Source organism: Primulina eburnea, chromosome 7 (genome assembly GCF_022965805.1).
Source record: "Primulina eburnea isolate SZY01 chromosome 7, ASM2296580v1, whole genome shotgun sequence".
Classification (NCBI taxonomy): Eukaryota; Viridiplantae; Streptophyta; class Magnoliopsida; order Lamiales; family Gesneriaceae; genus Primulina; species Primulina eburnea.
In genome coordinates this window covers 35,547,385-35,570,543 of record NC_133107.1, presented here as the reverse complement: position 1 = coordinate 35,570,543, position 23,159 = coordinate 35,547,385, and the positions used below count along the sequence as shown (strand labels likewise).

At 40.2% G+C, this 23,159-nt stretch overlaps 2 protein-coding genes across 2 annotated transcripts; both read left to right on the top strand.

Annotated features, from left to right (window-relative positions):
• The first annotated feature begins 311 nt into the window (after nt 1-311).
• On the top strand, nt 312-680 carry LOC140835896 (uncharacterized). Its single transcript, XM_073201307.1, has one exon. It carries the CDS (start codon nt 312-314, stop codon nt 678-680), a length of 369 nt encoding a protein of 122 aa, XP_073057408.1.
• A 231-nt stretch (nt 681-911) lies between these two features.
• Nucleotides 912-1,706, top strand: LOC140835895 (uncharacterized). Its single transcript, XM_073201306.1, has one exon. It carries the CDS (start codon nt 912-914, stop codon nt 1,704-1,706), a length of 795 nt encoding a protein of 264 aa, XP_073057407.1.
• Nucleotides 1,707-23,159: the final 21,453 nt, after the last annotated feature.

Sequence of the window (23,159 nt, the reverse complement as noted above, 5' to 3'; positions counted from 1 at the left end):
GAGTTAAGACAGCGTTGTCATTCAATCTAGACTTTCCATGCACCAATAATCAGGCTGAATACGAAGCGCTAGTGATGGCTTGGAAATTTTACGAGATTTGGGCGCTAAAGATGTGCTGATTATCGGGGATTCCCAGTTAGTTCTCGAGCAGGTGTCAGGGGAATATAAGTGTTCGAGTTTGGCATTAGCCCCCTTAATTTACTACTGCTTCACAACTCCTTGATGATCTTGAAGATGTGACGTTCCAACATGTGCCAAGGCAAGACAATTAGGAAGCCGATGAATTGGCTCAAATTGCTTCTGGCTTAAAGATGTCGCCCGAGCTCACCCACAAACTCTTGTTGATACAAAAAAGAAATCATCCTTCTATTCATCAAAGAGGAATACAAGTGGATACCTTTGACATTGATGTTGACCTCGCTAGGGATTGGAGGGATGAAATAAAAGGTGCATTGAGGAATCCTGAGCAGAAGTTGCATTATTGTTTGAAAATGAGAATTCTATGTTATGTCTTGATGGGAGATGAACTGTACAGGAAAGGGGACAATGGTTTATTGTTGCGGTGTTTAGGTTTCCCAGAGGCCATGAGAGTCATGCAGCAGGTACATGAAGGGATATGTGGAGCACACCAGTCGGGGGTCAAAATGAGATGGTTAATCCGCAGACATGGCCATTACTAGCCATCGATTCTAAAGGACTGTATAAGATATTCGAGGGGTTGTCAACAGTGTCAAAAACACGGCAATATTCAGAGGATACCAGTCGATGAAATGCACGATGTCATAAATCCGTGGCCATTTCAGGGGTGGGCCATGGATTTGATAGGTAAAATTTATCCCCCCTCGTCTAAATGACACTCCTTTATAATTGTGGCAACCGATTTCTTCACCAAGTGGGTTGAGGCTCTCCCCATGAAAAAGGTAGAGCAGAAAGATGTTATTCTATTTGTGAAAGAACATATTATTCATAGATTTGGAATCCCGCAATCGATCACAACCGAACAGGGAACTTTGTTCGTGGGATCAGAAATGAAGGAATTTGCTGAGGAATATGGAATCCAGTTGATTAATTCTTCACCTCATTATCCCCAATCCAACGGTCATTCTGAAGCTTCAAACCAAGTATTAATCAAGATGTTGAAAAAGATGATGGAGGATAACTCCCGAGATGGGCACCGGCTGCAATCGGAAAATTTGTGGGCTTATCGAACATCAAAGAGAAGTGATACTGGTCTAAGCCCTTTCACCTTGACTTATGGACACGATGTAGTTTTACCCATGGAAGTAGTGATCCATTCCTTGAGGGTGATGAAGCAAAATGAATTGGAGCCAGAGCTCTACACGGAAGCTATGATCATTGAGCTTGAGGATTTGGATGAGCTGAGGATGCAAACGTATAATGCTTTGGTGCTTCAGAAATCCAAGGTGGCCAGAAGTTACAATAAACGTGTGAACAAGAAAGTATTTGAGGAGGGGGACGTTGTTTGGAAGGTGATTTTACCCCTCGGGTCCAAAGACAGGGAAATTCGGCAAATGGTCGCCCAACTGGGAAGGGCCATTCAAAGTCCATCGAGTTTTAGATGGAAATGCATATATTGGTTGGCTAGTCTGGATGGGGAACCACACAGGAGGTGCATCAACAGGAAGTACTTGAAGCATTACTACCCCAGTAGTTGGGTGGGGGTATCAGACATAAACGGTTCATGAAGCTGGATGCAAAGGAGTTTAGTACAGAGCAGGCTAAATGGCCACTTTGTTTGAATCTGTCATATTAATTTGTAAGAAGTTCCGTTGGAAATGAGAGGAATAGGATTTTAAGCCATTCCTTGTTGAACTTATTTGTAAATAATGTTGAAGCATTTGTAAAGAAATAAAAATACTGGCTCATGGAGTTCGCTGTAGTTAATTTAGGTCAAGTGCTTGTTGTGTTAGTTGGCCAAATCGGTGACAAAGCGAAGTTCATTTACTGCAGGTCTTGAAACTTCGTTGAGCTTTATTTGAAAAAATGTGGTTTTGCCGTTCATTGGGAATATGTGTTGATTTGCGTTGGTTTGCGTCGTTATGAGATGTTCACTTTTTAGAAAAAATTTGGCAGAGTTTCCCTTGTAAATGTAGTATGCCAAAAATGTGAATACCTAAAACAAACCCCAAGCAATAGATATCCAAACAACATTATATTCCAACAGCAAAGTTGAGTTTCTAGTCATTCATCAACATTCACGAAACAAAAAGAACAAGCCAAATTATGGCAAACAAGTGTAACATGTGAAGAAATCACTACATTAGTGTTCCATAAAGTTCTCAAAAAATGCCAAACATAAACTGAGATCGCCATAAAGATGAGACGGAGTATCAAGAATGATCAAGTTGACGCAATTCTTCCCATTTAGACAGGCACTCTATCCGAGTCCGCTCAGCTGTTCTTAATGTGTCCTCCCATTGTTGATAAGCATGCTTTTTGATTCACTAAGTCTTCACCCAAGCTTTGAATGTCAGCCTTGAGCCTGTCAGAGGAAGTCTTCAGAACCTCGCTGTCATGAAGAAGAGTTACTATATCAGTTTTGTGTTGGACAAGCTCCGCCTCTAAATTTTTCACCAGTTCTTCCTTGGCGTCAAACTCCGCATTCTTTTGGTGTAGAGTGGACAGGGTGACTTGTCTTTCAGAGAGTATCCTATCTAACTTCGCTTTTTTATCCTTGAAGTTTCTCACTTGAACCAAAGTTTCTGAACAAGTGGAAGTGAAGTCCTGAAAAGCTGAAAATATGGTCGGCAAAGTAGTTAGTACATCGTGCAGGGGAGATGGGGAAAAATCAGGGCTACTTTGTAAGATGGACATAGCAGACAGAATGGTGTTTTTCTCCATAGCTCCTAAGACATCTAGACTCATATTTAGAAAATGCCGCAGCGAAGCCTTAGCTGTGGCGAATTCCACGCCAGAAGGAATATTGGAGGAGGAAATCGTAGGAGATGGCCCTGAGTCTAAAAAGCTGAAGTCGAAACCCAAATCCTCGTCGACCGAAGAAACCATGACTTGCCTTGTTGTTAAGTCCCGCAATATTAGGAATGAGTTGCAAACTAAAACAAAACGAAACGGATGAAGTTATGTTTATCTGGAGGTCGGAAGGTACTACTAAAGGGCTTTCATCCACGGTATGGCTCTCTATAGCGAGAACTTCAAGCACTTGCGAGGGGACAGCGGAATAACCGAGCAAAGATAATCATCTGATTCGGTCTCTGGATCAACTGAAGGAGAGCTCCTGGTATTAGAAGAAGAACCGTCACCCTCCACGGTTATGGCACCGACAGACATTTTTTGTGCAGATTTAGATGTCCCAGAGAGTGGTTTAGTGGCGGACCGGGTTCGCCTCCTCGATGCTTCAACCGCGGATTTCTTCTCTCCTCGGTCTGAGGTGTGCATTTTGGTAGAGACCGCCTGTGGCTCTTTACCTTTCTTGCTGTTCCGGGCAGCCGACAAATCTAGCACTCTTCGAACGCCTTGAGTAACTGCAATGAGGGACACAACAAAGTTTAGACAGTGATAAAAATAGACCATAACAAAAGTAGCAAGTTGAACGCACGTACCAGAAATTTTTAGCACCGTGGGAACAAGGGACGCGTACCTTACTAGCCACTAGTCAGAATAACCGTCAGCTACCATGATGGGGCGTTCGGTAATAGGGTTCTTGAAGAGTTTGGCCTGTTCGGACAACTCAATGAGAGATAGTGAGGTGAATCTTTTCTGAGAGATTTCCATTCTCATCATGTTGCTTATGGGGTGAGGCAGGTATAATGTATTCGAAGGGAGACTTGGGCATAAACCTAACTGAGAGGGATACGGTGCAGGATTGTAGAACTCAAAGGAGTGAGTGCTTTGATCACGAGGGGATGTTCCGTCGCACAATAGGAACCTTGGATGAAGAATGGTGACTCGAACCACCTCAACGATGGATCTTGTGTCAGTTCCCCTCACTGCGGCCATATGTTCGATCCATGGGTGGTCCTCAACCCGAATAGTGAAGCGAAGTGTACAACGGACTGGTCGATCAAAGGGCAAAGACCGAAGGAAAAAAAGAGTATCTGCAACAGCTAAGTCACTCTGACATTACATAAGGTCCTTCCACGGCAGCTGTTTGGTGGGGCATCCTCGAGGAGACACCAGTTCAGGGAAGTAGGAAAATAACCACACTTGAAGAATCCACAAGGCACCATTAAGTTTAGACAGGGGTACGTCATTCACTGCAACATTCAGCCATCGATATAGTGACCCCAAGAACATCACACCAAGGTCGTGAACATGTCCGACGCTCAAGGATCTAGCAAGGGCCAGATACTCCACGGTAGGCTTACCAGAGGAGGGACAAAAGAGATACTTACAGATCAATACCCACATGAAGGATATACGCTCCTCACTGGTTGGGGAAGTCCTTTTAGGAGCGCACCAAGACTTAACAACTTGAGAATAGGAGGAAGGATTCCAGTACTGTTCAGGGAGCCGAGGTAAATCTTAAGTATCCACCAAGCTGGCGAACTCATTTCCTATAAGTGGAAGGCCTGTAAGTTGCAAAACATCCTGTAGAGTTATAGACGTAGGGCCACAAGGGAGCATAAAGGAGTTACAGGATGTTGCAACAGCCTAACAGCACCCTCGATGAGATCGAGATTAAAGGTACGATAAATGGTGGACATCTGGATAAATTGGTAAAGACCTTGTTTTCGCCATGTGTTCCCATCAAAATTTTTTAGCCTATCAACCCAGGCATTCCAATTGATGTCCCCTCGGGGTAAGGATTTAAATTTGGCAAATTCGAAAGGAGGTGCAACAGCACGATTCAGCAACAAGACATTTGACTCGAGGATGGATAAAGGGAAAAGCATATTGGTAGTCTCGCTCGGGAGAGTGATGTGATTGTAAGAGGGTTCACTGACGGGGTTAAATACTTCCACTACGGTGGAATCATCAGTGACAACCTTTGAAGACCTACAAAGACAGAATTTCGAAATGAGGCAAATTAAGACTTAACAGAGCATTCCCAGTAAAAATTAACACATACCCAGGAGTAGACATCCCAATAACGAAATCGCCGCTAAGCGTAGGGGATCGGTTTTGATGAGTTGAAAAGTGTGTGCTCACAAGTGAAGGATCGTCGGTTATCCCTACAAGGTGAAACACGAAAGGCGCTCCACGTAACAGGCGGGAAAATCGAAGAAATTTACATTGGCACTAAGAAGAACCACGTGACCTAAAGTTAAATATCTAACGAGCAACAAGTAATCGCCAATGTACAATGGTTATCACCATAAAGCACCCAAGAATCCATAGCCACATAGAGCATACCCCAATACACCAACATAAATTTTGAATAGACTCAAAACACCATCCAATCGATTCAGCCGGGATAATGAAACGAAAAGGGAGGAAATATACCAGTTCCTCGTAGTTGCCCGGCCGATGGAGGGCGAGTGGAGGAATCACAGACCCGTGGAGAGAAACTCACACTATTTGGAGGGCGGCGTTGCGATGAGAGTAAACCACGCGAGGAGAAAGAGGGCGGTGGTGCGCGCAGTATGTCACAGATCGCAACTCCCAGTAAACCAAAGGGGTTTGGGCGATGGGAAAAATCGAGGAACGTAGAATAATGAGGGAAATCAAGGCTTTTGTTATCCAGCGTAGGTGTAAGAGTCAGGGGAAGGAAACGATCGAAGGAAAGAAAGAAGGTAGTTTGTGGGATTTTTTGGGAATTTGGTTCGGAGATCGAGGAATGGAGTTCAAGAGATGAGAGTAAATCAGGATCTTTTATTGTGAAAGGATACATTGGTCAATCTCATTTCGAAGGACTCCAGAAAGATTGGAATTCTTGGGACTGTGAGAGAGAAATATATTTTTTGAAAAAGGGATGAAGATTTATTCTTCCCATAAACAAGTTATTATTTGGGCTCATCTAGAGAAAAGGGACACGCTAAAACATAGCCAAATTGGCCCATAGGCCAAATTGGCTACGGGGGGCAATTGTTTAGACCAAATCAACTAAACAAGGACACAACTTGACTGGGAGCAATTTAATTAGCCAAAATCCATGAAGCCCAAGCCACAGCCCAATAGATGAGGCCCAAGGAAAGTTGCAGTTAGCCCATTAAAGGAACGTTGCTGCCAGTTACGGCCATTACCCAAGGTGGAAGATCATGGGATGATCGTGGGAAGGAGAAACTGATGGGCAGAGTGCGTCAAAAGAGTAGCGAAGGGAATCAGAAAAGGCTCTCGACAAATCAACACAAAAAATCCACAGCAACTTTTCTGAAAAAATTTCTCTTATTTGCTCTGTTGTTTATTGCCATTTCCAGCAAGCGCTTCTATAGAATTTAGCAATGTCCATCCAAGTCTCATGTGAAATCTTTGTTCGAATATATAACGGCATAATAAATATTGATGTTGCTTATGAATTCCTCCTTTAATTTCATTATATTCCTCATTTCACGTTCTTATTTTTGGATCCATTTTGAGAGAATTAGAAGAACAAACGATCGAATCGAGATTCTCAACGCCTGATTAGAAGTCAGATTATTTCACAAATTCGACACGAACACGTGCCTAGCACGCCTGCAAATTTCGTGATAAACAAATTGTTAGAGTAGGTGCACGTCGAGCCAAGTGTTGGCCGACTGTTCACAATGAAACTCTTTGTATAAACGATCTTTATTTTAATAATATTTCAATTTATTAATTTGGCGCATCTTTATCTTTATACCCATGCTAGTTGCATAGATAAAGTCCTTGAATATACAAATAGTAGAAAGAATATGAGATGCTCATATGATGAGTATCATGAAACTCATATTTGGAATACTGTATATTCTAAACCGTTCCTAGTCGATTCAGCCGCCACTAAGAAGGATAAAGGCCGCTCGAGTTAGAGACTAGTATCTGCGATGTGAGTACCATGTTTCATTGGTAGGGGACATTGTGATGTCCGAGCATGCAGATAGGTGCTCCTGGTAGAGTGCACTGAACAACCCTCTATAAAGGACTTTCCAAGTGGTTCTCACTTATCGAGTGGAAAAGTCCTAGTTTATGGTTGTACACCATTAGTCCTTATGACCCGGGACAACATTGAGACTCTATATGCTAGCGTTTCACTTTGACTTGTTTACCGACTCTTATGGGGTCATCAGGTGGCAAGGTTGGGTGTTACGGCGAAACATATAGGAGTCGATGCATTGTAGCCGGGGATTCACCGCTTACCTACGGGTATGGATATCCTATGTGTTTTGCATGTATGTGTGGGTTGAAATCTCTGATCAGAGTATGGTGGTAATTATGAAAGGGGTTTCATAGATTACACCATCGATGCAACCACAACATGACACATAGTATCGATTCATTGACAACTCTCGATAAACCAATAGTTGTCGAATCGGTCGGGATATATGAGTTGAAGGGACCGTACTGTACGCTAACCATAATTGAATGGTTCTTGCAGGCACTATCATGTGATACCTAGGGAATCACGTAAGCGATGCTGCTAGACGTTTAACGTGATTGGTTGGGTACTATCAGACTTGAGTTCTGACGTTCTTACTATCAAAGAGTTGATAAGTAAGAATGGAGCAATTGGGGTATGCTCGTATAAGGACATGTTTAGTCCGAATCACATTGAGATGTGAACCCACGGCTAGTTGTATCAATGAACCATTGAGGGCCACACAAGTACTTGCTTAGTAAATCCCGAAGAGAAGTAAAATAGTTCAATGTGTTGAACGGCTTATAAATGTGTTTATAAGCGTAAAGAAAATTAGAAGTATGACTTCTATGAGAGAAATATAAATTTTAATTTATGGAAGTGTTCCTAATATTAAAATTTGGCCAAGTAAATAATGTAGTTGAAAATTGTGATTTTCATAAACATTATTGTGGACTAAATTAAATTAATTCAAGTGTTGAATTAATTAAACACTAGTGGACCTAGTAGAGTCTAAATAATTAAATTAATTCAAGTGTTGAATTAATTAAATAATATTGAGTCTTGTAGAACTCAATTTAAATAATTATTTAACTAGTGGGACTTGAGTAAATCAAGTAATATTTAATTAATCTCAAATGTGTTTGAGATAATAAATATAGTCTATGGTTTTTAATGTGTTAAAAACCATATAATATATGTGAGACATGCTAGGGTTTGCATGCTTGGGAGGTGAAAGGTTATTGATTACTTTTTATTAAAAAATTCCAAAAGCATGCAACTTTTGAGAGACAACTTTACACAACAACCTAGGCTAGTCTCCCACACTCAACTCTCACTTCACTTGGCCGAAATTTTTGAGTGTTTTCTCTCTCATTTTTCAAGTTTTTGTTCTTCATTTTGGAGAGCAAAAATCATTCTCTTTGAAAAATCCTCAAGTTTTTCTAGTGCAAAACTTGAGGGGATTTACCTTGTTAAGTGGTGGGCTTGATTTTTGGAGGAAGGAAGCTTGTAGACTTATCTTGCCAAGAAGAGCTTAGTTGCTAGCAACTAAGTTGGAGCCATCATCAACTTCTTGAAGTTGATAGGTAAAAATTATAAAACATCCTATGTATGTTTTGTTTTGTAAATATTGCATGAAAAACCAAGGTGGCCGAAATTTCTATGTTATTTTTCGAAATTTATGCTTCCGTTGCGTTTCCGGCCACCGTAACCGGTCCGCTTTCAAGTGGTATCCGAGCTAAGGTTATGGTTTTTGTGCTATATTTACGTAATATTGTATTGAGATCGATTTCTAACCGCTTGAGAATTTTTTGTGCAAGATTTGCAAAGGGCCAAAAATTTTATTTCAAAAACAAAAAAAAAAAAAAAAATTTCGGGCAGCATGTTGCTGCCCGAGGGCTGCCCGAGCTGCCCGGAATTTTCGGGCAACAAAGGGCAGCCCGAGAGGGCTGCCCGAAAATGCAGTTTTTAAAATAAAAAAAAAAATTTTTTTGTTGCCGGAATCCCGCGACGGAGCTCCGGCGACGGCGATGACGGCTAGGGTTTCTAAAAGTGTTTTGGACAATCTTAGTGTCATGGGCCTTGAGTTGTTGGGCCATTAGATGGTCAACATAATTTTGTGAAATTTAAATGGGCCAAACTATTTTTGGTGAAAAATGAGTTTTGGGCCCTTAAGTTTAAATTTACAATTGTTGCACATATTTTCTCATAAAATAAATAATTGAAGTAGGACTTTAATTATTTATAGTAAATTGTGATTTACAAGAAATTCGATTATAAATAAATTAATTTGAAAGTAGACAAAGGTGTTTGTATACTTTGTTGATTTAATTTATAATTGTGGCGGTTAGTGATTGGATCAAGATATATAATATTGGATCAATTAATTATAGTGATAATTAATTGATGGTGTATGATATGTGATATTATGCATGAAGGATGATCAAAAGTCCAAGCCCATATTGCTAGGTGTATGCTAGGATATTTGTGTTGTATGATTGTAATAATTATCAAGTTATAAAGTGGGCTTGGTTTATGGCCCGTTCCCACCCCCATGAGATGTATCCCTATGTGCCATGGATATTTAAATGTAAATATTAGAATAGTGGAAGATCAAGATTGGAAGATGGTGGCCTTGGTGATTATGAAGATCGAAGACATGTAATATTGGATGCTAATGTAATAATTTAGTTGCATTGCATCCCTGCATTTACCCTAGGATTGGACCTAGGCCCGTGTTTGGCTCACACGGGCCATTAGTTTTGGGGCAATTGATCATCCTTGTACTGTTTTTTATTTATAATATATGCATGATATGTTATAAATAATGAGTATGTGCGTTATTATTATTATAATAACAAAGTTGCATGAATCCGGCAAACATACGATCAAACATGGCGAGCTTTTAAAATAAAATTAATGATGAGACCTTTCAAAATTAAAAACCCTCATTTTGAATAAGATTCAAAATTAATATCAAGTCCGAAAAGGGGAATTATAAATTTGTTTATAATTTCCTTGTCTTCCATCGACAATGGATGCATGATGAACGCTACCCGTACTCGGGGCTCGGCTCATATTATTGAGGGGGCCCTGGGTGCCGGAAAGCTGTGACATCCATTGACATGGTGATGTGAACTACGTGGAACTCCCATGATTTCGGCTCATATTATTGAGGGAACTCATGGCGACCGTCTATTAAGGTTCAATATCGATGGGTTAGGCTTGACACGTAAAGATGAACGACGTCATATTATTGGGTCCTAATCAAACGTGAGACAAAAGTATACGTAGAGGGTTGCATGGCGATGCAATTGGAAACTACCTTTTAGGAGTTGTGATGGCCGATATTATTCGGGATCACAATTCGCTAATTGGACCTTACGTACCTACTGAGGAAAGTGTTTCCCGTTTTCACTAGAGGGTAGTGAAAATGTCAAAACAGTGGGAGCGATAATTTATAAAGTAAAAGTCCAAACTTTATATCTTATTAAATATTTTAAAATAGTCATTAACATTTATCTGTTTTACTTTTCAGTACAAATCTGTGACAATGTCATCAATTCGCAACCCGTTTTCCGTTATTCTCGAAAAACACGTTCTAACCGGACCAAACTATATCACTTGGCTAAGAAATTTAAAGATCGTCCTAAACTCGGAGAGAATCGCATACACACTGACTGAGTCGCCCCCTGATGAGGCTCCGACTGACTGCAGTCCCGAGGAACTGCAGACCTACAAGGATTGGTGCGATCATGACTTGAAGGCCAAGTGTTACATGCAAGCTTCGATGAACGATGAGCTGCAAAGGCGATTCGAGGATTCAAAGAATGCTGCTGACATTCATTTGCACCTCAAGGAGCTCTTCGGTGAGCAGACTCGGCCTTTGAGGCATGCCACAGTAAAGGAGCTCATCACTTTACGCATGCGAGATGGGACTTCGGTCCATGAGCATGGCCTAAAGTTGATTGGGCTCGTGGACAAGCTCGTGGGCATGGATTTGATATTGCCATCAGAGTTGACCACGGATGTGCTACTGTTGTCACTGCCTAGCTCTTTCGATCCTTTTGTCGTGAACTTCAATATGAACAAGCTCGAGCCCAGCCTTGAAGAGTTGGTGAACATGCATGTAACCTTTGAGTCCACCATCAAGAAGGAGAAGTCGGTTCTTTATGTGGGCTCTTCATCTGGCACGAAGACCGGTCCACATGGGCAGGGAAAGAAGCGTTCTTTCCAGCGCCCCAAGAAGAGCGAGCCCTTGAAGAGGCAGACTCCGAGTCCCGTAGTGGCAGCCGCGCCAGCCAAGGCTGAGAAGACTGTTGACATCTGTCACTACTGCAAGAAGCCTGGACATTGGAGGCGTAACTGCAGGGAATATCTTGCGCAGAAGGGTTCTGGCAAAGGTATGTTCTACATTGAAGTGAATATCTCCATTAACTCTACTTCTTGGGTATTGGATACCGGCTGTGACTCACATCTCTGTAATGATTTGCAGGTGATGGGAAGAAGTAGGAAGCTCAGGGAAGGTGAGACCTTCTTGAGGTTGGGCAATGGAGCAAGGGTTGCTGCCAAGGCTGTGGGAGATGTTTATTTATGTTTGAACAATGATTTTAATTTGGTTTTAAGAGATGTTTTATTTGTACCAGACTTGATCAAAAACATTATTTCCATTCCTATGCTTGATATCGATGGATTTTCTTGTTTATTTGGCAAAGGTGTTTGCAATATTTACAAGAATGAATGTTTAGTTGGTACCGGTGAACTTGAAAACAATCTCTACACCTTAAAATTAAAAGATATTCCACTTAACAATGTCCAAACGATAACAACAACAAATAAGCGCAAACAAGATACTCTTAATTCGGCACAATTATGGCATGCTCGATTAGGTCATATATCCCTAAGAAGGATGAACAAGTTAGTGGGAGTTGGCATGTTTGATATGTCCGATATTAATGCTCTCACGACTTGTGAATCCTGTCTGAAAGGAAAGATGACCAAAATTCCCTTTAAGGGCCATGCGGAGCGAGCCAAAGGGTTATTGGATTTGATCCATACCGATGTGTGCGGTCCGCTTAGCATCACCACTAAGCATGGACATGCCTACTTCATCACCTTTACCGATGACCATTCGAGGTATGGGTATGTGTATTTGATGAAATACAAGTCTGAAGCCTTTGGAAGGTTCAAAGAATTCAGAAGTGAAGTAGAGAAGCAATTGGGACGAAGCATCAAGACACTTCGATCGGATCGAGGTGGTGAGTACTTGAGTGCCGAGTTCCAAGAGTATCTTAGAGAGAATGGGATTCTCTCGCAGTGGACTCCGCCCGCTACACCACAGTTGAATGGTGTTTCGGAGCGTCGTAACCGGACTTTGATGGACATGGTTCGGTCTATGATGGGGTTCACGGAGTTGCCGCCATCCTTTTGGGGATATGCGCTTGAAACAGCGGCACTGTTGTTGAACAATGTCCATACAAAGGCAGTTGACAAGACACCATATGAGATATGGATGGGTAAGCCTCCCAAATATTCTTATCTTAGAATATGGGGGTGTCCTGCTTATGTGAAGCAGACAGTGGAAGATAAATTGGATAGTCGATCCATTTTATGCTACTTTGTGGGATATCCAAGGAATTCCATTGGATATTATTTCTATCATCCTCAAGAAACAAAGGTGTTTGTTTCTAGGAACGCAACCTTTTTGGAAAAGGAATTTCTATTGGATAGAAAAGGCGAGATGATAGAACTCGAAGAGGTTCGAGAGACACCCACAGTTGTAGAACCCACACCCGAGAAGCCAAGTGAGGAGATACAAGCTCCTAGAAGAACCGAGAGAGTCTCGAGACCACCTGTGAGGTATGGTCTGCTTCTTGAAGAGGGCCATGATGAGCCTAATCTTGGATGTGATCCAAGGACCTTCAAGGAAGCGCTATCGGATGTCGATTCATCCAAATGGCTTGAAGCAATGGAATCTGAGATGAATTCCATGCATTCGAACCAAGTGTGGAATCTTGTGGATCCACCTGAGGGAACTGTTCCCATAGGGTGTAAATGGATTTACAAGAGGAAACTTGGGGCGGATGGGAAGGTATTGACCTTAAAAGCGCGATTGGTAGCGAAAGGGTATACTCAAAGACAAGGTGTTGACTATGAGGAAACCTTTTCTCCAGTTGCGATGTTCAAGTCCATTAGGATATTGCTAGCCATAGCTGCATGGTATGACTATGAGATATGGCAGATGGATGTAAAGACAGCCTTCCATAATGGGGATATTAAGGAAGAAATTTACATGTCTCAACCTGAAGGGTTTACATCCATCGGAAGTGAGCATATGGTATGCAAACTTCAAAGATCTATTTATGGTCTTAAGCAGGCATCGAGGAGCTGGAACCTCAGATTCGATAGTACAATCAAAGAGTTTGGTTTTACTAAGAATCCTGAGGAACCCTGTGTGTATAAGAAGGTCAGTGGGAGTGCTGTGACATTCCTTGTTCTTTATGTTGATGACATTCTACTCATTGGGAATGATGTAGGAATGTTGCAATCAACAAAGATATGATTAGCAAGTAAGTTCTCAATGCAGGACTTGGGTGAAGCATCTTTTGTATTGGGAATACAGATCTATAGAGATAGATCAAGAAGATTGCTTGGTCTCACCCAGTCCACATACATTGATACCATCGTGAAGCGGTTCTCGATGGATGAGTCCAAGAGAGGACATCTACCAATGTGTCATGGCGTGTCCCTATCCAAGTCTATGTCTCCCAAGACTGATGCAGAGATAGCGGCGATGACACGAATTCCGTATGCTTCGGCTATTGGTAGTATCATGTATGGGATGATATCTACACGTCCTGACGTGGCATTTGCACTAAGTGTAGTGAGTAGATATCAATCCAACCCTGGTCTTCTACACTGGAAAGCTGTGAAAGACATCCTCAAGTATTTGAGAAGGACCAATAAGTTGTTTTTGGTCTATGGGGGTGGAGAACTGAAATTGGAAGGCTATACCGACTCTAGCTTCCAAAGCGATGTTGATGACTCGAAGTCAACCTCCGGATTCATATTCATGCTCAATGGTGGTGCTGTCTCTTGGAAGAGTTCCAAGCAAGACAGTACTGCGGATTCCACCACTGAGGCAGAATACATTGCTGCATCGGGTGCAGCAAAGGAGGCTGTTTGGATTAGGAATTTCGTCCAAGAGTTGGGCGTCATTCCTAATGGAGTTGCTCCTATCCCGGTGATGTGTGACAACACGGGAGCCATAGCTCAGGCGAAGGAGCCAAGGTCTCATCAGAAGTCCAAACATGTATTGAGAAAGTACCACATCCTCAGAGAGATCGTGGAAAGAGGAGATGTCGTGATTGACAAAGTCGGCTCCGCAGATAATGTTGCTGATCCACTAACTAAGCCTTTACCAGGACCATCGTTCGAGAAGCATCGCGAGTCAATGGGTCTAAAGTATATAGGTAGTTGGCTCTAGTGCAAGTGGGAGATTGTTAGAGTAGGTGCACGTTGAGCCAAGTGTTGGCCGACTGTTCACAATGAAACTCTTTGTATAAACGATCTTTATTTTAATAATATTTCAATTTATTAATTTGGCGCATCTTTATCTTTATACCCATGCTAGTTGCATAGATAAAGTCCTTGAATATACAAATAGTAGAAAGAATATGAAATGCTCATATGATGAGTATCATGAAACTCATATTTGGAATACTGTATATTCTAAACCGTTCCTAGTCGATTCAGCCGCCACTAAGAAGGATAAAGGCCGCTCGAGTTAGAGACTAGTATCTGCGATGTGAGTACCATGTTTCATTGGTAGGGGACATTGTGATGTCCGAGCATGCAGATAGGTGCTCCTGGTAGAGTGCACTGAACAACCCTCTATAAAGGACTTTCCAAGTGGTTCTCACTTATCGAGTGGAAAAGTCCTAGTTTATGGTTGTACACCATTAGTCCTTATGACCCGGGACAACATTGAGACTCTATATGCTAGCATTTCACTTTGACTTGTTTACCGACTCTTATGGGGTCATCAGGTGGCAAGGTTGGGTGTTACGGCGAAACATATAGGAGTCGATGCATTGTAGCCGGGGATTCACCGCTTACCTACGGGTATGGATATCCTATGTGTTTTGCATGTATGTGTGGGTTGAAATCTCTGATCAGAGTATGGTGGTAATTATGAAAGGGGTTTCATAGATTACACCATCGATGCAACCACAACATGACACATAGTATCGATTCATTGACAACTCTCGATAAACCAATAGTTGTCGAATCGGTCGGGATATATGAGTTGAAGGGACCGTACTGTACGCTAACCATAATTGAATGGTTCTTGCAGGCACTATCATGTGATACCTAGGGAATCACGTAAGCGATGCTGCTAGACGTTTAACGTGATTGGTTGGGTACTATCAGACTTGAGTTCTGACGTTCTTACTATCAAAGAGTTGATAAGTAAGAATGGAGCAATTGGGGTATGCTCGTATAAGGACATGTTTAGTCCGAATCACATTGAGATGTGAACCCACGGCTAGTTGTATCAATGAACCATTGAGGGCCACACAAGTACTTGCTTAGTAAATCCCGAAGAGAAGTAAAATAGTTCAATGTGTTGAACGGCTTATAAATGTGTTTATAAGCGTAAAGAAAATTAGAAGTATGACTTCTATGAGAGAAATATAAATTTTAATTTATGGAAGTGTTCCTAATATTAAAATTTGGCCAAGTAAATAATGTAGTTGAAAATTGTGATTTTCATAAACATTATTGTGGACTAAATTAAATTAATTCAAGTGTTGAATTAATTAAACACTAGTGGACCTAGTAGAGTCTAAATAATTAAATTAATTCAAGTGTTGAATTAATTAAATAATATTGAGTCTTGTAGAACTCAATTTAAATAATTATTTAACTAGTGGGACTTGAGTAAATCAAGTAATATTTAATTAATCTCAAATGTGTTTGAGATAATAAATATTAGTCTATGGTTTTTAATGTGTTAAAAACCATATAATATATGTGAGACATGCTAGGGTTTGCATGCTTGGGAGGTGAAAGGTTGTTGATTACTCTTTATTAAAAAATTCCAAAAGCATGCAACTTTTGAGAGACAACTTTACACAACAACCTAGGCTAGTCTCCCACACTCAACTCTCACTTCACTTGGCCGAAATTTTTGAGTGTTTTCTCTCTCATTTTTTAAGTTTTTGTTCTTCATTTTGGAGAGCAAAAATCATTCTCTTTGAAAAATCCTCAAGTTTTTCTAGTGCAAAACTTGAGGGGATTTACCTTGTTAAGTGGTGGGCTTGATTTTTGGAGGAAGGAAGCTTGTAGACTTATCTTGCCAAGAAGAGCTTAGTTGCTAGCAACTAAGTTGGAGCCATCATCAACTTCTTGAAGTTGATAGGTAAAAATTATAAAACATCCTATGTATGTTTTGTTTTGTAAATATTGCATGAAAAACCAAGGTGGCCGAAATTTCTATGTTATTTTTCGAAATTTATGCTTCCGTTGCGTTTCCGGCCACCGTAACCGGTCCGCTTTCACAAATATCATATATCCTTTCATCATGAGCATATACATTTTTCCCTTTTTGTTGGATTCAGATCATTAATCGTGACTTTCTTTTTCCTCATAAAGTCGATGGATCCATATACATGTAACCATAGTACTTGGCGGCGGGGATATCAGCGACACTCTCACACGTCAACTGAGCCTTGGCCTATCTTCATCATATGGAAATACGATCTTCGGGCTCCCTCTGGGACCTTCTCCTATAGACAGGATCTCTCTGGACCTTCTCCCACGAATGGGCTCTCTCTGAGGCCTTTTCCCTCATGATATCCCCATTCATATCTTCATATCCTCAATAGTCACAATTACTTCACCTCCTCCAATGTTTCACATTTTCATCAATTCATAAAATTCATGCATTTAATATCATTTTTTTTAAAAAAACAAGCATGCAACATATCTTTTAATTTTATCGTTTCATCATAAATTTATAAATAATCATAAAATTCCATAAACAATTAAAATAAAAATTTTTGCATATAAAACAACATTCAGAGCACTGCTATGATGGTTACTAATTTTCGGGTGTAAAATTATCGTTTTACCCCTAGACGTAAAATTCCTCGAATTAGACTTTTTCTCCATTTCATTGACTCTAACATGTCTCAAATAATTATTTAACCTTGAATTAAAATCTAAAAATTTTATTTAGCTTAAATACAATATTTTATATTAATATTTAATTATTCGTTTTTAATGCGTTTTAATCCCGAATAATTTTAGACTTTAATATAAAATTCTTAAATTCAAAACTTAGACCATTTATATTATTTTAGCCCTCGTGAACAACGACTCGACCCCCGTGAGCCATGTTTTGATTTATTTTTCCAAGTTAAAACCCTAGACCTACGGTTCAAGCCCCTTTCGAGCCATATTAATTTTTCATCGAGCCATGCTCGAACCATCATGAGCCAACCCCTTCCCAGACCACTTGGATTACGTCGTCTTAATTTTGATTCTTACAATTGATCCACCACCCTGGTATTGTCTGGCATCTCTTTTCACTTGCATTAACGTTGGCATAGTTTGTTTGTTATCAGTATCTGGCATCTCCACATTATTTTGGTATTTCTTGCAGGTAGTCGCAAGCGTGATCCGATCACAGATGAGGAAATTTCTGTGGCTGCCAAACTTGCCAAAACAGACACCCACGGGAATCTAAAACTTAAACAAGATTCGGTCATTGTGTCCCAAAACTGCAACCCCCGAAGACAAAGGTTGTTCCTAAAGTTGCCCAGACAGGAAAATGTGCCCCTAAATCTCAGACCGTGGGTCTGCGATTCCCGACTCGCTGCTCGACTAGACTGATCATTGGCATCAGCAATACTCTTGCTGATCTGGTTGTCCTTGTCGAGGATGATTCACCCCTTGTCTCCAACAATCGAGTCCCAAGGATTCTAGTGCCAAAGATTCTGACAGTGATGAAGCTTTCAAGGCTTATTTTGGCCCTGCTATACCTGGAGAGGTATCTTATCACGCTGGAACCTCTGGTGTCAAACTTACTGATGACCCTGGTGTTTCTGAGAAACGAACACATGATTTTTTTAGCTGATGATGATGCATTTTTCTTGCAGAAGTTCTCATCTACTACTTGGTTCGGCTCAAATCCTCCTAGTTCCCTGCCTGTTGTGGCTACTCCCTCCACGAGAATTCCTTTCGCCTGTTTCTCTGTATTTAATGTTTTGAGTACTTGTCATGCCTGACTTTGAATTTGTTTATCCGTCAGGATCTTATATCTTGGATAGCTAGACTCAGACTCATCAGCGAGCCAGATAGACAGGTTTATTTGAGTTTCTCCGATAATATCTCCTTTGTGACTTCCAATCTTGAGAGGTGCACACCATCTATAGAGGTGCTTGCTCATGCAAAGATGGTCGTTCGAAACTTCCTCGACCTTGGCTTGCACCAGCTTGGGGAGTCTCAAAGATTAGCCATGCTTTCATTTTTCTCTATTCTCAAGAATTCTCTAGAATTTGCTGCCTCAAGCTTTGATATACTTGATGACCTTCCGACTGTATTCTCTCAGTCATATGCTGCATTTGCCACCAGTGCATATATGATATCCCAATGTACATATTTCTAGAGTAAGCATGAACTGAAGGAAGATCTATACAAGCAGGACAAGGTTATCCGGATAAGATTTTTGCAGTAACAGTATGATGTGGAGGATGCTGAAGTCAAGCGACTGGAGGAGGAAATTCACATGCGTCAAGCCAAGATGGCTACTTTTTTGGATGATGCAGAGACCTTGGAGGCTACCTTGTTGGAAACCAGAAAAAATTCACATGCTATTGACCAACAACTTCTTGGCCTTAAGGGCGATTGCCACATCTGGACCAGCAGACCCGAGAACACTCAGTCCGAGTGTTTGGCCAAGTGGGGGCAACTTCGTGCTTTATTTCCATTAATTAAGTTTTGTTTAGTTGTTTGGCATGCATTAGTTGGGAATATTCATTTATGTTTTAGTCCGAGTGACTTATTTTGTAGGAAATGTACTGGCGTTTTTCCTATAAGCTTTCAAGAAACAAATCAGCCCAGAGGGACACTTCAACGTGTTATCAGCTTAGTTTAGAAGCTCATTTCCCTCAGTGTGTGAGAACATCCTTGTTCAGTTCTCACACACATACACTCTCACCACCTCTCAAATACAGTCTTGCACAAAGGCGTTAAACTTATGTATGTAGTCTTTGACACATAGACATTAAAGAAGTGTTGGCTGGAAGGTGGTGCCTCCAATCTAGACTAGGAATTCAGTTAGACAGTGGGTAAGTCCTAAATTGGGTGGGTTTGTACAAGTAATTGTATAAATCAAAGTCTTCTAGTGGATCCTACCCGAGGTGGTAGAAGGGGTGATGTAGGAGCAGTTGAAGTTTCCAAACATCCATAAACATATCTTGTGTATTTAACTGATTAACTGCTGTTTTAAAACTGAGTTGATCAGTTAGAGAATTTGTCGGTTCAGTTCTTGCCATAACTGAACTGATATATGCGACAACTGATCCCCTGGTTTCAGTTATTCAGTTTACATAAGTTAAAATGTTTTCTAATTTAACAGTATTCTTCATGAAGGATTACTTCGAGTTTCTTCTACTTGATTTTTAGCCAAACTCGATTTAATTCATCGTTGTTAACTTTCTAAAAACACGAACTATTGCAGATCATTGGAGAATATTGTGTTTGAAGCATCTTCCAAGGTGCTAGCACACACGATCCTTCAATCGCTGTATTCATTATTAAAACACAAGCTATTGCAATTTATGGAGAATTTTGTGTTTGAAGGACCTTCAAAAGTGTCAAAATAATCCTTCAGAAACTATTCAAAGACTCATGATGAGCAGCCAAGAAGTGCCTATAAGCATTTAGTCGAGACTTGAAGAGTTCGGCATGCATGGAAACCAATTAGGAGATCATCTAAACATCATTCAAATAGTAAATGGTTAAGAAGACGGCATAGCTCAGATTATTGCCCTGACCGCTTAGCCGCATTTGTGCAACACAAATTAGCCGTACAGCAAGCACCGTCAGCTCAGCGTCTATGAAAACCTCCTGTGATGGTCGTATAGCCGTGTGAAACTAGCACACACCCGCGTGCTATGACGCGCAATCCAGATTTTATTTCCTACTTTGGGGTCTTATACCATTCGGAAACTTTGTATTTTTATTTTATGTAAAATTTGGATTTTAAATAATAAATGACATTATTAAGATTTTGTCTCAAAACAAATTCTCTCTAGAAATTTTTGTTGAAATTTTGGTTTTGTTTACTAAAATCAAACTTATCAAAGTGTATTCTTTGTGGCGTTCGTTTCTTCACGCAGATTGTCAAATATGAGTTCTTTAAATGTTCACTTAAGATCAATTACTATTTTTGTATAATTTTTTACTAAACTTCATAGTTTACGGGTGAATTTCCTAATATAATTGTTTCAAAGATCGAGACAAAACTACAAGAATTATTTTTGTTCATTAAATTGAGGGTTCGTTTACATCAAATTTTATTTTTGATTTTCATAGAGTAATTCGTATCATTTGATATTAAATCTTAGGCTCCTTTGATTCAAATAAGTTATCTCAATTTTTGTTATAGAGTTTTTCGTTTTTTAATTATTTTTGTTCCTTTTTTCTTATGTCACGAGATTTCTATTAGAAAATATTTTTTCTAGTCTTCTTATGTTCGTCAATCTTGTGATTCCCGAAATGTCTCAAGTTTTTCTTCATTGTTTCTTGTTACACAAGTTTCTTCGATTCTTGTCGTACGAGTATTGTAAAAATATTTAATAAAAAAATAAGATTTAATTATACAAAAAATAAGTTTCGATAAAAAAGAAGATGAAAAGTTAAAGCAAATATTTTTAAAAATAATAATAAAAGAGAATATTATTTGAAGTTTGAACTTGTGAGTTGATTCATACAAGCTACAAAGCCCAAGCGCACCCTTCTTGATATGAATTTGGCCGGGCATGACGTGCTAAATCTTGCGATTCGAGGCTTCAAATAATTCGGCATGCATAACAATGAAGTTGGATGATATTTCAATCTTATTCAAGTGTTAAATCTTGAAGATGAGGCCAAATCAAGACCCGGACCCGAGAGCCCCGCGCTAGGACGACCAAACATTACTGCCCTAGTGCCAAAGACACTGTCATGTGCCATGTTTTCCAGAACGCTCCGCACTAGGGCGGCCGCCAAACATTACCAGCCCAATGCCAAAGACACTATCCAGCGCGCCTAGTCTAGAAGAGTCCGCGCTAGGGTGGCAAAACATAACCGCCCCAGCACGCCTCCAGCGTGAAGAGGTATTATTTACCTAATTTAGAGTCCTAAGTTATTTGGTAACTATATTTTGATATCCTTTTGATTTTTAAACAATATATACACGAATTTATCCGCTGTAAACAATTATATTATTGTTTTGATCATATTGATTGAGTTTTCTCTCAAATTTCAAAGCTTGGCACTGGGGAGATAATGTTTGGCGGCCGCTCTAGCACGGCGTTCTGGAAAACACGGCACGGGGTAGTGTCTTTGGCGATGGGGCAGTAATTTTTGGCCGCCTTAGCGCGGGGCTCTCGGGTCCAGGTCTTGATATGGCATCCTCTTCATGGTTTATCACTTGAATAACATTGAAATATCTAGCAACTTCATTGCTATGAATGCCGAATTCTTTGAAGCTTCAAATCACAAGATTTATCATGACATGCCCGGCTTGATTCATATCACTTCTAGTGAATTCTTAATTTGAGTGAAAATACTTAATTGTGAGTGTTCTTCCTTGGAGTGACTTGTGAGCATTTGTAGCAATTGCAAAACAAAAAGAGTTTGAATGATTTTCTTTGGAGTAGCTAGTGAGGAATTGGGTGAGAATTTTTTTTATTTCTATTAATGTTTCTTATAGGTAGAATGTATGAAAGAATATTTGAGAAGGAAGTATGGGATGACTCGAACCAAAGACTTTTCAAGATTCAGATAGAGGCGTTGTTTGGTCAAATTACTAGGATGGTGAGGGCTAAACTAGAGCCACTACACGAGAGGATGAGTCATTTTGAGGTTAGTGCTACTACTGGGAGTAAATATATGTCTAAAAATATAGGAGAGGGGAAGACGAGGATGAAATGATATGAGAGGCGAAGATGAAGACATAATGAGAATTGGGGAAGGAACAAACGTGACAAAGGATTTGGGAGAGGTAAAAGAGGAATTGTACGTGAGAGGTACAACGAGAGCAGTAGAGAAAAAGGTAACATGAAAATTATGTAGTTTCATGGAAAATTTGATCCAAAAGCCTACTTAGAGAGGGAAAAAAAGGTAAAGTTTGAATTTGGCTGTCACCACTAGTCCGAACTCAAAACAATTAGGTTGGCAGTGGTTGAATTATTAGATTATGCTCTTATTTTGTGGGATCGGCTTGTGACCATCAAGAGAAGGTATAATGAAAGACCTATTAAGACATGGGATGTGATGAAGCAAGTTATGAGGAAGAGGTTTGTACCCAACCATCACTACCATGAGATGTTTAAGATGTTGCAGAGTTTGAGGCAAGGTACTAAGAGTGTTGAGAATTACCATAATGATTTGGAAGTAGCCATGATTAGAACCAACATAGAGGAAGACGATGAGGCTACTATGGCTAGTTTTCTATGTTGTTTGAACATGGAAATCGAAGACAAAGTGAAGCCTAGACACTACTTGTGTTTAGTTGAGATGTCGCAAATGGTGATCAAAGTGGAGTAACAAATCAAGAGGATAGGTTTTGGCCGCATTAATCAAGTGGGAAGTTCATCATCTTCATGGCTTTCAAACTTGCAAAAATGAAGAAGGTAAGGTTTTGGTCAAGCCAAAATTTGAACTCAAGTAAGAAGCACCTAAACAAAGAGTGCAAGATAAATCTGAAACTCCTACTAATTGTTCTAGAGATATTAAATTCTTGATATGTAAAGAAATTGGCCATATTGTTAGGTAATGTACAAACAAGAGAATTATGACGATGAATGCATATGGGGAGTTTGAATCTAAAAGTGAGGAGGATATCAGGGCGGTGATGATGAGATTTCCGTGTTGGAGATCTTGATGAGGGATATGAGGCTGTTGTAAGTGAAACGCTTGTAACTAGGCA

What these genes read in the sequence shown, in the direction of transcription:
- LOC140835896 (XM_073201307.1), top strand. Translation starts at nt 312, where the DNA reads ATGTCGCCCGAGCTCACCCACAAACTCTTGTTGATACAAAAAAGAAAT.
- LOC140835895 (XM_073201306.1), top strand. Translation starts at nt 912, where the DNA reads ATGAAAAAGGTAGAGCAGAAAGATGTTATTCTATTTGTGAAAGAACAT.